Source organism: Vitis riparia, chromosome 2 (genome assembly GCF_004353265.1).
Source record: "Vitis riparia cultivar Riparia Gloire de Montpellier isolate 1030 chromosome 2, EGFV_Vit.rip_1.0, whole genome shotgun sequence".
NCBI lineage: Eukaryota > Viridiplantae > Streptophyta > Magnoliopsida > Vitales > Vitaceae > Vitis > Vitis riparia.
The window spans coordinates 16192822-16208818 of record NC_048432.1 but is presented as its reverse complement, the minus strand read 5'-3'; the positions used below and the strand labels follow the sequence as shown (position 1 = coordinate 16208818).

At 38.8% G+C, this 15997-nt stretch overlaps 2 protein-coding genes across 2 annotated transcripts; one reads left to right on the top strand and one right to left on the bottom strand.

The window, feature by feature from the left end:
* The first annotated feature begins 812 nt into the window (after positions 1–812).
* LOC117932340 (scarecrow-like protein 28) lies at positions 813–4143 on the top strand. Its single transcript, XM_034853561.1, has one exon. The coding sequence runs from the start codon at positions 1755–1757 to the stop codon at positions 3783–3785; it is 2031 nt and encodes a 676-aa protein (XP_034709452.1). The 5' UTR covers positions 813–1754; the 3' UTR covers positions 3786–4143.
* A 93-nt stretch (positions 4144–4236) lies between these two features.
* Positions 4237–6812, bottom strand: LOC117932346 (probable (S)-N-methylcoclaurine 3'-hydroxylase isozyme 2). The gene is made up of 2 exons (XM_034853570.1): positions 5798–6812; positions 4237–5029 (listed from the first exon to the last, which is right to left on the bottom strand). Exons 1-2 carry the CDS (start codon positions 6701–6703, stop codon positions 4424–4426), a joined length of 1512 nt encoding a protein of 503 aa, XP_034709461.1. The 5' UTR covers positions 6704–6812; the 3' UTR covers positions 4237–4423.
* Positions 6813–15997: the final 9185 nt, after the last annotated feature.

Sequence of the window (15997 nt, the reverse complement as noted above, 5' to 3'; positions counted from 1 at the left end):
TAATTTAAATAAATAAAATGAAATAAGTAAATAAATTTGGGTTATTTCTATTTTTTAACATATCTTATATTAATATTTTTTATGGTTAAATAAATTTTTTATTATTTTTTTCTTTAATTCCAAAAATAAAATAAAATAAATAAATAAATTTGGTATTTTCTAACTGATCCTATATTCATATTTTTTACGGTTAAATAAAAGGCAATGAAGCAAGAAAAGAAATGAGAAGTAAATGAAACAACTGCTTTTCTTTTGTCTGTTTGTCTGAAAGGAAAGTAAAGCGAGAAAAACTGCCAACTAACTGTTCGGCTATGATGATTAAGGGCTTTGTTCAAGCATTTGCGGGCCTCAGCCCAAATGGCAGTCAAAACCTGAGTTTGGGGGTACAACTGCAGACTGCCACATCACCAAATTAGTGGTTAAAAAACGAATGCTCAGCCGACGTGGCACAATATTAACGTGCTAGTCATCAAAATTTATGCCACGTGGAAGAAGTTAAGGAAGTTAATCAAAGAGAAAGGGAAAGAAGGAAAACCTTTAGCAAAAGGAGATGATGATGTAAACCCTAACGGTCACATGAACGGATATCAGGAGACAGGCACGTGAGAACCACGTGCATGGCAGCAGACAGACTCACAGGCAACCCCGAATAAAGGGAAAGAAAGAATAAAAATTTCAATCACACGGTCCGTACACCAACTCCCCAACGGTCATATTTCACCGACACCCTCCAACGGTCACTTGGGCAACCACAGTCCACCGTCCGATCTCACCATCCAACGGCCACACCCACGAAGCTTCTCAACTTTTCTCCAACACCCTTTTCACCTGCCATCATTTTTCAATGCTAGGTAAATCAAATCAGTGGCAAAACCCCAGGAAAAAAAGAGCATGGTGTGAGTTAGTACTGGTATACCAGAGGTAGAAGAAGAGGAGAGTGATTTGTATAAAAGAAGGGTTGTGTATGGTTTTATGGTTTTTTGGGTAGTAGATTACTTTTACTTCAGTTTCATGTACGCTTGAAGGGTTCTGAGAAGCCGGGGTTTATGGGTTTGAGGGGGTTTTTGGGTAGTGGAGGGTTTATTTTCTTACATGTTTGACGGGTTCTGAGGGCTGAGATTTTTGGGTTCAGTTTCAGCTGTTATGGAGTTGTTCTATTCTTCATTTGCTGATTTGGGTCGGGAATTTTCTGAGGGTTTAAGCTACAAATTCGAGGATGAATGTTGCTTGAGTTGCATGCTTGGCGTGGATTCTCCTGTGCAGAGGAATCATAGCCTTTCCCAATGAGTTTTTCCTAAAAGTTTTGGAATCCGATGATCAGTTTCCAGTAGGTGTTTGACATTGTATTCAATTCTTTCAAAGGTGTGTGGGATAGTGTTCAATTCTTTCATTCTTTTACAGGGTGGGGTGTTGCAGATTCTTCATTGCATTCTTTATTTTTCATATAGAGACACACGTATGAACGTTTTTAATTGATTTTATTCACTTCGTTTCGTGTAATTCATCGGATTCCAGTCGGGTTATGGTTTTTGATTTGTTTAAATTTCACACACTCACATAGTCTGTCTCTCTTTTCAGATTTACATGCACATTTTCATATAATTTTACAGAAATTTATACAGAAAGATCATACATTGCATAGTTCACAAGTTATAGAAACAAAAAGAGAGATAAGCAGATAGAGAAAAAAAGGGTGGGTGAATTGAAAGTTGAATAGAAAAAAAAAAGAAGAGAAAATTGGAAGAAAATAGAGAATGTTGGCTGGGTGTTCTACATTGTTGTCGCCCAGACATAGATTGAGGAGTGAAACATCTGCACAGTTTCAAGCTTGCCATTTCCAGTTACCTTCAATGAGCACACAGAGATTGGATTTGCCATGTAGCTTCCCCCGAAAAGATGCTTCACGGTCGCAGCCCATTAGGCCGGTCGGCCTTTCTGTGGAGAAGTCCATGGAAGCCAAGACTAGTACTTGTTCTCTCAAGCAGAATATTCGGCTCCCACCTTCAGCAACCAGTGCTCAGACCACCTTCATCGAAGGAAGGAGGGAGATCAAAGATGAGTTTTGGGAGAAAGGTAAGAGTTTGAAGAGGTTTGCTGAGCAGGGTTCAGTGGACGAGTCCTGCATGAGCAGAGCCAAGAGAAAAAGGAGAAGTGACACTTATGGGAAATCTGATGAATCTCTGGAAGGCGGCGGCCAAAGCTTGAGCTTAGGCCAACTGGGTAGTGGGAATTTTTGGTTTCAGCCAAGTTTTGGGGTGCCTAGATCAGTTCCAGGCGTTGGAAACAACCCTCAAGTTTCTTTCCCTCTGACTTGTTCAGGAGAGGAAGAGAGGGTCTGTTTTGTGCCTAGTGAGGTGATTTCCCCACCTCTTCCATTGTCAAACAATCCTTGGCTGGAATCTGTAGTGACTGAGATTACAAGCCTTGGTGACAATGATTTGGAGACCAGCCATGGAGTTGTTAAGGAAGCCTCCGGATCCAGTAATTCTTCAGAGAGCCATCCCTTGGCCCTTAGGCTACATGAGAGCACTGTAGAGCAGGAAATCGGTAATGGGTCGAGCCTACCTCACCTGCATGAAGGCCCTAAGATGTCAGGGGACGACGAGAACAACCAAGGGGAGCATCAAGGTTTCGAGCTCATCAGCCTGCTTATGGCTTGTGTTGAAGCAATTGGCTCAAGGAACATGGCTGCCATCAGCCATTTCATAGCTAAATTGGGGGATCTTGCCTCTCCAAAAGGAAGTCCTATAAGCCGTGTTACTGCTTACTTCACAGAAGCTTTAGCTCTGCGGGTCTCAAGGCTTTGGCCTGCTATCTTCCATGTTACTACCCCTCGAGAGCTTGATCGGGCAGATGATGACACTTGGACTGCACTGAGGCTTTTGAACCAGGTGAGCCCAATTCCAAAATTCATTCACTTCACATCCAATGAGATTCTGTTGAGGGCTTTTGAAGGAAAAGACAGGGTTCATATCATAGATTTCGACATTAAGCAAGGGCTTCAATGGCCTAGTTTGTTTCAGAGTTTGGCCTCTAGGACTAATCCCCCGAGCCACGTTAGAATCACTGGCGTAGGCGAGTCTAAACAAGAACTGAACGAAACAGGAGATAGGCTTGCAGGTTTTGCTGAAGCATTGAACCTTCCCTTTGAATTCCATCCGGTGGTGGACAGGTTGGAAGATGTGAGGCTGTGGATGCTTCATGTGAAGGACAAGGAAAGTGTGGCTGTGAACTGTATTTTCCAACTGCACAAGACTCTTTATGATGGCAGTGGAGGAGCCCTCAGGGACTTTCTAGGCCTAATCCGGAGCACAAACCCCAGTATTGTTCTTATGGCGGAGCAAGAAGCTGAGCACAATGAACTCAGCTTGGAAACAAGAGTTTCTAACTCACTGAGATACTACTCTGCCATATTTGATTCAATTGATTATAGTCTTCCATTGGATAGCCCAGTGAGGATGAAAGTAGAGGAGATGTTTGCTCGGGAAATTAGGAATATAATTGCATGTGAAGGAAGTGACAGGGTAGAAAGGCATGAAAGTTTCGAAAAGTGGAGGAAGCGGATGGAGCAAGGAGGGTTTCGATGCGTGGGGATCAGCGAAAGGGAAATGCTTCAGAGCCAAATGCTGTTGAAGATGTATTCCTGTGAGAATTATAGTGTTTCAAAGCGAGGCCAAGATGCGGCGCTTACTCTAAGTTGGCTAGATCAGCCTCTTTACACGGTCTCAGCATGGACTCAGGTGGATGTTGCAGGCAGCTCTTCCTCTTTTTCTCTGCCAAGTTGATCCGGAGGGGTTCTTCTTCTTCATGCATACCATCACTTTACATTCCATTTTCGCGTACAAAAGGGAAACTAAATTCTTTGTAGGTAGAAGAAGCATTTCATTCTTTCATTCTTTGGTTGCAGATAAGATTTCAGTCTGATAGGCAAGAACCAATTTCTACAGATACAGTAGCTTGATACGGATGTCAGTTCTTCTCAGGCCAGAGTTCTAGGTTTCAGTCCTTAGTATTTGTTGTCAATTTGTTTTTATTCTTTGATTCTTTATGTATGTTGAAATTCTTTCTTAGTCATGTATGCCGAAATTCATTTTTAGTCATATGTAATTCTATTTATTTATTTATTTTCATCACTTGTCAGGAGGATCATTCTGTTCTGAACCATGTAGTTGGGAATTGGATCACCATATATGAAATGATTTCATTTGATTTGTGTTCGAATACTCATTCATTATCTTCTCACATATCTCATAGTTTTTGTTATACAAGCTTGATGTCACATTGAGATCCTCGTAAAAGTAGAAGTAAAACAATCCAAAATATAGAAATATACCAGCTACAGTTTTGAGTACCCTTTTTTCAACAGCAACTGACATAGATAATATAAGTATGGAAATCAATGAAAATGAAGAGCTTCTCTTGATCATTTTCGAACTTTAGGAATGATGAGTAGAGGTTGTTCCTTCTGCAATGATATACCGAACTTATCGTTCATGTCTAGCTCAACTGGAGTGGTTCCATTTGGAAGAGACCAATCAAAGAAATGGGTCAAGGAGGCAAGAATCAAAGGAAGAAGCCTTGCAGCCATGGGCAGACCAGGGCATATTCTCCTTCCAGCACCAAAGGGTATGAATTCTAGATTATTCCCTTTGAAGTCTACAGCTGAGTTGAGGAAGCGCTCTGGTTTAAACACTAGAGGGTCTTCCCAATTCATGGGGTCTCTCCCAATTGCCCAGGCATTTACCCATATTTGAGAGTCCTTTGGAATGGTATAATTCATAACTTCACATGAGACTGATGCACGGCGAGGAAGGAGCAATGGTACCGAGGGGTGCAGCCTCAGGGTTTCTTTGACACAGGCTTGGAGGTATGGTAGGTGAGGTAGATCAGATGCTTTTAGCAGATTATCACTGATTTCTCTTGCAAGTTCTTCATGGACTTTCTTCATGGATTCTGGACTTTTTATCAGTTCTGCCATTGCCCACTCCAATGTTGAACTACTGGTGTCTGCCCCTGCAGTAAGCAACTCCTGCTAATACATGACAACCATCAAAACAGTATTCTACTGACTATATACATGTATGCTAAACCAGTAGCTGGGTAAGGCCAACAAGTACTAGAACATGCAAAAAAGAACTATTGAATTAAAATAACTAAGTTCCCACAACAAGAAAAAATGGAGGCAAGGTCATCACCTCCTGTCATTACTTTTATCATATATACCAGCCATCACCAAAGGCAATAAATTAAAACCGAAACAAAGGAAGGGTGGGGGGAGAAAGAGTTGGAATAAGTGAAATGTGAAGCTATCACTGAGAGTTTCGCAGAATGATTCATGAACCACAGGAGGCACACCGGAGTTTGCAGGGTTCATATCCTAACAATTAGAGCTGTAAATGGTCTATCAAATGTTGAACTGTAAAGGTCAGTTTGGTTCAACTTGGATCAATCTCAAGAACTTGTTCATTGGCCTGATCTGTACAGCAGATCCATGCCTCAGTCTTAACTCTTATAACTGTAAGAAGTCTATGTGCATCCCAAAATTACTGATATATGTCTCCCCTATATAAAATTTGAGTATTTCATTATCTTCCCTAATGGTTTATGCTATCACAACTGCACAGCTCCTTAAAAACTGTTCAGATGCCAAACTATTTAAATTATGTAGTAGTTCTGTGAGGAAATCTTTCACCAAATTTATGGACCCTTATGTTTGTTTTTAACCTCTACGGATCGGGTTTTCAACAGGTTTTCAATAGGTTAGTTTCTGTATGAGAGAGGAGGAGAGAGAGAGAACCATGAACAATTGATTGATTTGATCATCCGAGTAGCCGCTGCGGATCAGAATATTCAAGAAGTCCTGCTTGCTTGGGTCATCGCTTGCACCTTCTCTTCTCTCTCTGATGACAGACTCCCACATAGAACAAATCCTTGCAATCAGCTCCTTGGTCTTCTTGTTCAGACCTTGAAGATCCAATCCACTGAAAATTAAATAAAAATCATCCAAATTCGGCGCAGCCATGGCCATTATCATTTTCCTTACAAGTCCTTTCATGCCTCCATCCTTATTATCATCCTCAAAGCCGATAAAATCTCTGGACATAAGAACAGTAGTCAGGGTATTAAGTACAGTAGCAAACACCACTTCTCCAAATTTCATCACCTCCCCCTCCTTTGTGCTCACAAATCTCACCATCTCCATCACCTTCTTCTCTCCCACCCATGCTTGAGACTCCATTACTTTGGTTGAGAAAAGTTCAGCCCTACAAACTGTCCTTAGGTTCTTCCATGCATCATTGCACTCAACTGCCCATGCAAGAGACACGCGGTTGATTTCAGAATTCTTGGCTGGTACTGCGTGAGGAACATATCTACCAGATAGAACACGATCATGTGTCTTGAGAATTTCCATGGCGGCGGAGGATGTTGATGCCACCACCAAGATTTGGGATCCGAGTCTTAGCGAGATGAGAGGACCATAGGACTGGCTAAAGCGAGCTAAACTGATGTGAGGCATGTTTCCCAGATGCAAAAGATTGCCTAAGATTGGCCATGGAGAAGGTCCTGGTGGGAGTGGTGGAGATTTGAGCGAAGATGAATCTTTTAAAAGCTTTAGGATGAGAAAGACCAGAAGTGGGAGGAGGAGGAGGAAAGGCAAGAAGACATCGAAGAAGCTGGTTCCTTCTGCTATCATGGCTACCATGAATTCGATTGGGATGAGGAAGGAAAGTAACAAAGTTATCCCTAATTCTCTGAATCTCCTCTCCAGTGATGAAAACTGACATATGTTGACCAGGATATTGCTTGGGGTCATGCTACGATACCCACCTCTTTGGCCGATAGAGTTAAGACACATGGCAGATAAGGTGAATAAAACATTAAAAAAAAAAAACCAATTCTTCAGTTTAACCAACCATACTAATCACCACACACTGTTATCATCTATTATAATAATCAATTATAAAATCTGTTGAAATGTTTAATATAATAATTACCTTTTGAGAATTTTTTTTATGAAGTAGAAAAATAAAGAAAATTTTAGAAAGAGAAATTACAATTTATTTATTTTTGAAATATAAAGTGATAAATCCAAAAGGTCAAGAAAAAAATTTAATTTTAAAATAAACTACATATTTATATTTTGCCTTATTAGTAATGTATCTAAACTATTACAATCTCTTTGGATTTCTAAGAACTTCAATACTATCGCGCTCGCTCCCAAAAATTAAATCAAATCATTTAATTCAATTTTTATAATATGATTTCAAATACAATAAATTAACTTCTTTTTCTATTTCCATTCTTCTATACTAAAAATGTTAGAGGTTTCATCATTTTTTTATAAATTACACATGATAACTTATTGTCATTATTTCTTTCATCTTGGTTCAATGTATAAATGACAAGAATCAAGATGACTCTAAGATAAAATGAAATCAAAACAATACATAATAAATCAAATATACTTCCACCGTCACATTATCTCAACAAAAGTTTTTCTCAGATTTCAATAAATTTTATATTTGTATCTTACAACAATAACAAATACCAAATAAATTACAAACAAAATTTTCGGTCCAAATTCCCCACAAATTTTATTTCACATTTCAAAAAAATTCATATTACTAACTTATAATCAATCAAACGCCAAATAAAATACAAATATCATTACCACTCCAAAATCCTCCCTAAATTTCTTTACATTTTCAATAGTGACAAAATTAGCATATAAATTATTTTCAATGTTCAACTATGAATATAAACACATTATTTTTCATTAATGTGATCAATTCATAAATCTAAAAAAAAAAAAAACACGAAATATAATCGATACAATTTTGTAAAACACATCATCAATACTCACTTTTTTTTTTCTTAATATAGAACTATTCAAATAATTACAACACAACCGCCTTTTGATTAACAAAAAATTATGTTGGTTTCAACTTTCTTTTTCTTCATACTTCAAGTCGTCTTCTTCTTCTTTCAACTACGTCTTCAATTCGGGTCTTTAAACAAGATAATTTAAAACTTAAAAACACCACCTTATAACTCCTAAACCAAAGATCAAATATGAAGAAAATGAGGAATATGAAGAGGAGAGGGGAAAGCGAGAATATCATACTCTTGATTATCACACGCCTTACTTGAAAACACCGATAAACACCCGAAATATGAAAATGAAATATGGATAACAGAGGAGGATACGGAGAAGAGAGAGGGAAATCGGGAAGATGACACTCGTACTGGAAGAATTTTGCACTCGTACTGGAGGGGGAGACCGCTCTCCAGGTACTCGGTTTCAGCCCAGATTTTTATTTTATTTTTTTTTTCAATTTTCATTTGGACGGCTAAGATTAAACCTTTTTCATCCAATGACCTAAATCAAATGGAGGGACGATACTTCCGGAGGCATTATAGATTTTTCCTATTGCCAAAGCTGATCAATGTGGACCTCATGAACCTTCTCTTTTGACTTGCTTGTCACATGACGTTTGCATATGCTTTCAAATGCAAGATGAGGCACACACATCTTCTATTAGAATTTTTTTTTTTTTAAGAATTATTTTTGGGATTTTTAAGGTGGACTGAGGTTTCGTTGTTATCAAAACAAAGAAAGTCGATTTGAGTCAGCAGTCCAGATTGAGAAGGTTGGTGGGAAATGCAGTTATTGATTGATTCTTGGAAAAAACCATGGGGTTGATTTTGGATTTGAGGAGAGTGTATGCCATCTTGTTGCAACGACAAAGCGTCTTTTGGCTTTTGGTTTAGATGTCAAAAAGGAGGGAAAGAAAAGAAACAAAGAGGAAAATGCCTTGAAGGAGGAAATAACTGTAAGATTTCAATTTATATATTCAATGATCATACAGGATCGTATGTTGAATCACATGAAGAAATTATGCCATAATTACTATTAAAATTGTACCAACCTGAATCCATGTGTGAATTTGAAGATGGTACGGATCTTCTAAGGCTGATGGAGGGCACCACCTTCTCTGGATTCTCTCAGGCAATGGGAGCGAGAGAGAGAGCGGTTCTGTTCTTTCAAAAGGATGTGATGATCCAAAAGACACAAGCCTAAGCCTTTTATACCCTCCTGCCTTAGGGACCATACCCATTGGTTATTAGGCCTCACGGGCCTTAGGCCCATCATCTAAAGCTCGTGATGGCATTAGGCTCTACACATTAGGTGGCCCATACTCAAGATTAAATCAGAAATTGCATGTCAAAAGATAGCTTAATCCTGGACAATGTTTAATATATTGTCGATCCACATTTATTCTATCAATCTCCCACTTGGACCACATATATATTACAAACAATGTTCATGATAGTACTTTATTGAGCTCATCTTTGCTATCTTATTCAAATATCCTTAAACAATCTGGTCTACTAATTATGTTAACATAGGATCAAAGCGGCTTTCGTTAATCATAATTTAACTAGACCCATCAATGATCACAACATTAACAAAATTAGCAACATGGATCAAGTATGGATGTGTAGCATGGAAATTATATAGAATGTGAACTTTAATATGTCTATTTCCAATTGGTCCTACTTTATGACTAAAAATAGTCAAATTCCACTTTCAACACTTGATGCTAAACTGCTTTTGAAAGTCATCATTTTAATTCAGAGAATTCAAATACAATAGTCTTTAAAATCAAGATCTGTACAGATAACACAACATAATATCACATCAAGAAAATAAACACAAAGTCTGAATACAAACTCCCACTATACTGGCACATCATCAATGTGTACAACACCCATATGTGTGACGTGCTCATGATATACTTTGGGTGGCAAACCCTTAGTGAGCGAATCCGCAATCATGGAGTTTGTGCTTATGTGTTCAATCGATACTTGAAGACTCTGAACTCTTTCTTTCACAACCAAGAACTTGATGTCAATGTGTTTGGACTTTGACGAACTTCGGTTGTTCTTAGAATAAAATTCTGCGGCCTTATTATCACAGTTGATTCTCAATGGTTTCTCAATCTCATCAATGATTCGTAACTGAGTGACAAAATTCCGCAGCCATATCCCATGGTTTGATGCTTCGTAGCAGGCTATGAATTCTGCCTCCATGGTGGAAGAAGCAATAAGTGTTTGTTTAACACTTTTCCATGAAACTACTCTTCCAGCTAACATGAAGATGTAGCCTGAAGTGGATCTCCTACTGTCAAGACATCCTGCGAAATTGGAGTCCGAATATCCCATGATCTCTAAGTGACTTGATCTACAGTATGTGAGCATGTAATCTTTAGTTCTTTGTAAATACCGCATAACCCGTTTTGCCTTTTTTCAATGATCCATACCTGGGTTACTTAAATATCTGCCTAACATTCCAACAATGTACGCAATATCCGGACGCGTACAAACTTGTGCATACATGAGACTTCCTACTACCGAGGCATAGGGAAATCTCTCCATATCTTTCTTCTCAAGTTCATTTTTCGGACATTGGTGCAAACTAAACTTATCGCCTTTTGCTATAGGCGTGTCTCCTGGTGCACAATTGCTCATGCCAAATCTACTCAACACCTTATCGATGTAGGCCTTTTGTGATAATCCAAGTATACCTCTTGAACGATCCCTATGGATCTGTATACCCAGCACAAAAGATGCATTACCAAGATCCTTCATGTCAAATTTACTAGACAGAAATCGCTTGGTTTCATGCAAAAGTCCCACATCACTACTTGCAAGTAGAATATCATCAACATATAACACCAAGATAATAAATTTGCTCCCACTGAACTTGAGGTATATGCATTGATCAACGATGTTCTCCTTAAAACCAAATGAAGTAATCACCTGATCAAACTTTCGGTACCATTGTCGAGATGCTTGCTTTAAACCATATATGGACATTTTTAATCTGCATACAAGTTGCTTTGAATCATTAGACTCAAAGTTTTCCGGTTGCACCATGTATATTGTTTCATCAATGTTGCCATTAAGAAACGTAATTTTAACGTCCATTTGATGTAGCTCTAAATCATAATGAGCTACAAGTGCCATGATGATTCTAAAGGAGTCCTTTGATGAAACTGGTGAAAAGGTCTCCTTATAATCAATGTCTTCCTTTTGAGTGAAACCTTTTGCAACTAGGCGTGCCTTATACTTAACAATATTGCCTTTTGAATCCCACTTGATTTTAAAAATCCATTTACAACCAATCGGTTTTACACCTTTAGGCAACTCTACTAGGTCCCAAACACCATTGTCTTTCATTGATTTCATTTCATATTTCATGGCTTCTACCACTTTTCAGAATCAGAACTTTGTTTGACTTGACTTACTGAAATTGGATCGTCTTCCAGACCCATGTCAACTCATGTTCTTGGAGATATACAACATAATCATCTGAAATTGTACTTCTCCTTTCTCTAGTGGATCTCCTTAGTGGCACTTGTACTTGAGGTTCTTGAGGTTCTTGAGGTTGTTGAGTTACCTCTTGATGAACTTGAATTGGTTCCATAACTTGAGCAGGAGGAATCTCAGGTGTGTCTTGAATCCCTGTTATCGACTGTACATTCTGAATAGTGTCATCAACCATAATATGACCATGTCCAGTCGTAATAATAGGAATATTAACAGATTCCTCTTCAAAGACCACATTTCTTAATGGTTCTCTCCCACTTAACTCAACATCCTCAATGAACTTAGCATTACCCGTTTCAAAGAAGGATCTAGATGAGGGGTCATAAAATTTGAAACCTCTCGACCTTTCGGAATACCTTACAAAGTAGCAGCTCACTGTTCTGGAGTCCAATTTCTTTTCATTTGGCTTGTAAGGCCTAGCTTCAACTGGACAACCCCAAACATGCAAGTGCCTAATACTAGGTTTCTTGCTAGTCCATAACTCATATGGGGTTTTGGCTACTGCTTTGCTTGGTACTCTATTCAAAATGTAAACTGCAGTTTTGATAGCTTCGCCCCAAAGTGATTCTGGTAAGGTAGAATGACTAATCATACTTCTTACCATATCCTTAAGAGTACGGTTTCGTCTCTCTGCTACACCATTTTGGCTTGGAGTCCCTGGCATGGTGTACTGAGGAACGATACCACACTCCATCAAATATTTGGCGAATGGCCCTGGACGTTGTTCACCTGATCCGTCATATCTACCATAGTATTCACCTCCACGGTCAGATCTGACGGCCTTTATTTTCTTGCTTAGTTGGTTCTCAACTTCAGCTTTGAAATTCTTGAACACATCCAATGACTGAGATTTCTCATGAATCAAATAAAGATAGTCATAGCGCGAGTAATCGTCAATGAAAGTGATAAAGTATTGTTGTCCATTCCAAGAAGCTGTAGGGAATGGACCACAAATGTCCGTATGTATCAATTCTAAGACGTCACTACACCTATTGACATCCTTTTTCCTCATATTTATTTGTTTACCTTTAATGCACTCTATACAGACTTGAAAGTCTGAGAAATCAAGTGGATCAAGAATTTCTTCTGACACAAGCCTTTGAATCCGTTGATTTGAAATGTGACCCAAACGCTTGTGCCATAACATTGATGAATTCTCATTTATTAATTTTCGCTTAATGCCATAATCACTTGAATGCAAGGTTTCATTTCCATTAGTGGCCTTTATGTTCAATTTGTATAATTTATCTGTTAGACTACCTGTACCAATAACATTTGAATTTAGATAAAGACTAACAATTCCATTTCTAAATGAACAACAATATCCAAATTTGTCCAGACAAGAAACAGAAATTAAATTCCGTCTAAACGACGGTACTACAAAAGTCTCTTCCAAATCCAAAGTACATCCAGAGTCTAACTGTAATCTGAAAAGACCAATAGCCTTGACTGCAACCTTGTTGTCATTTCCCACATAGATGTATCTTTCACCATCAGTTGGCATTCGGCTCCTTAGGCAACCTGCATAGTGACACTTATGTGAGTAGTTGCACCCGTATCTATCCACCAAGTGTCAGTAGGCACTACAGCTAAATTAATTTCTGAACAAACAAAATTGAGAAGTGTACCTTTCTTTTCACGCCAAGCAGTGTATTTGGTACATGTCTTCTTCATATGACCAGCCTTTTTGCAAAAGAAACAAATGATCTCCTTATCTTGTTTTTTTTGTTCCTTTTGCTTTGATGTCCCAGAAACTGCAGTTTGTTTTCCTTTATTGTCCCTCTTTCTTTTCTTGTTGGTACCAAATCCCTGAGATGTGGAAGCCAAGTGAGCACTTTCTATTTTTTCTTGCTTCAATCTCTCCTCCTCTTGCACACATTGAGCAATAAGCTCATTCAAAGTCCATTTTTCCTTTTGTGTATTATAACTGATTTTGAATGGACTGAATTGTGTAGGCAGAGAGATCAAGACCAAGTGCACGAGTATGTCTTCCGACAACTCTAACTTTAGTGCCTTGAGTCTCGTCACAAGATTAGACATTTCCATAATATACTCCCTGATATTCTCTTTCCCTTTGTACCGCATAGAGACAAGCTTACTAAGAATAGTGTTTGTCTCAATCTTTTCGTTTGCAGCGAATCGGTTTACTATCTGGTCCAAGAATGCCTTGGCTTGGGTTTCCTCAGGTATTGCACCCCTTATTGCTTCTGGAATTGAGTGCTTCATAATCATTAGACTCATGCGATTGGATCGCTCCCATTTTTCCATAGTAGACCTTTGCTCAGCAGTGCTGGTACTAGTAAGATCTGAAGGGCGATCCTCCCTTAATGCAAAGTCTAAATCCATGCACCTGAGCACAATTATAACGTGCTCTTTCCATTTCTTGAAATTTGTGCCGTTAAGCACAGGAATGTTATTAACATTTGCAGATATAGAAGATGTTGAATTTATAATAATAAAGCTCACAATCAGTCACATAAGCATCATACATACATGAATAAATATACATCATGCAAGATACCTAGCACAAACATTAATATTCAGTCTTTGGACAAAAATATTAACTTGTAATTGGTATCCTTATACAAAATTAATTTATAAATATTGACAATAAAATCAAACACAATATGTCTGTCTTTGGACTAACATATTAATGCAAGATAAACAGAATGGTGCGCCTGCATCGTGCCTCCAAGGCACGTGAACAACGCCTCCAAAAGGCGCCTGAATTGCGCCTTGACTGGCGCCTTAACGCCGACGGAGAGATGCCCTGAAGGGCGCTGCATAACAGCGCCTTTACGGCGTTGAAGAGGCACTTTAATGGCATCTGAGTGGCGCCTGCACTGGCACCTTCTCTGGTGCCTCCAAATGCGAGTGAAACGCACTTCCAATGGCGCTGAATCCAATCAAAAGGAAAAACAAAGGCAATACAATTTTTATTGCCCTAATATACCATTTCTTAGTGATTCAACATTGGGCTCTGATACCAATTTGTAAGATTTCAATTTATATATTCAATGATCATACAGGATCGTATGTTGAATTACATGAAGAAATTATGCCATAATTACTATTAAAATTGTACCAACCTGAATCCATGTGTGAATTTGAAGACGGTACGGATCTTCTAAGGCTGATGGAGGGCACCACCTTTCTCTGGATTCTCTCAGGCAATGGGAGCGGGAGAGAGAGCGGTTCTGTTCTTTCAAAAGGATGTGATGATCCAAAAGACACAAGTCTAAGCCTTTTATACCCTCCTCCTGCCTTAGAGACCATACCCATTGGTTATTGGGCCTCACGGGCCTTAGGCCCATCATCTAAAGCCCGTGATGGCATTGGGCTCTACACATTAGGTGACCCATACTCAAGATTAAATCAGAAATTGCATGTTAAAAGATAGCTTAATCCTGGACAATGTTTAATATATTGTCGGTCCACATTTATTCTATCAATAACTATTAGGTAATTTTCAGCATAATTCTTTGCTATTTATTTGTTTTTTTAAAATGCAAGGAAGATCAGCAGTGGCAATGAATACACTACCTGTCTCCACTCGATGAATAACCCAAAAGAGCAAAGAAAAAAGGACCACCTCTAGTGCATATCTGAAAGAAGAACTCTCGAGTCTTCCACCCATGTCAGTTGTAGGAAGTGTCTTTCATGGAAGCCTGTAACTTGACTGGCAGTGTAACACGAACAGTGGTGCCAATCCACTCGGCTTGGAAACAAGAGTTTCTAACTCACTGAGATACTACTCTGCCATATTTGATTCAATTGATTATAGTCTTCCATTGGATAGCCCAGTGAGGATGAAAGTAGAGGAGATGTTTGCTCGGGAAATTAGGAATATAATTGCATGTGAAGGAAGTGACAGGGTCGAAAGGCATGAAAGTTTCGAAAAGTGGAGAAGGCGGATGGAGCAAGGAGGGTTTCGATGCGTGGGGATCAGCGAAAGGGAAATGCTTCAGAGCCAAATGCTGTTGAAGATGTACTCCTGTGAAAATTATAGTGTTTCAAAGCGAGGCCAAGATGCGGCGCTTACTCTAAGTTGGCTAGATCAGCCTCTTTACACGGTCTCAGCATGGACTCAGGTGGATGTTGCAGGCAGCTCTTCCTCTTTTTCTCTGCCAAGTTGATCCGGACGGGGTTCTTCTTCCTCATACATACCATCACTTTACATTCCATTTTCGCATACAAAAGGGAAACTAAATTCTTTGTAGGTAGAAGAAGCATTTCATTCTTTCATTCTTTGGTTGCAGATAAGATTTCAGTCTGATAGGCAAGAACCAATTTCTACAGATACAGTAGCTTGATACGGATGTCAGTTCTTCTCAGGCCAGAGTTCTAGGTTTCAGTCCTTAGTATTTGTTGTCAATTTGTTTTTATTCTTTGATTCTTTATGTATGTTGAAATTCTTTCTTAGTCATGTATGCCGAAATTCATTTTTAGTCATATGTAATTCTATTTATTTATTTATTTTCATCACTTGTCAGGAGGATCATTCTGTTCTGAACCATGTAGTTGGGAATTGGATCACCATATATGAAATGATTTCATTTGATTTGTGTTCGAATACTCATTCATTATCTTCTCGCATATCTCA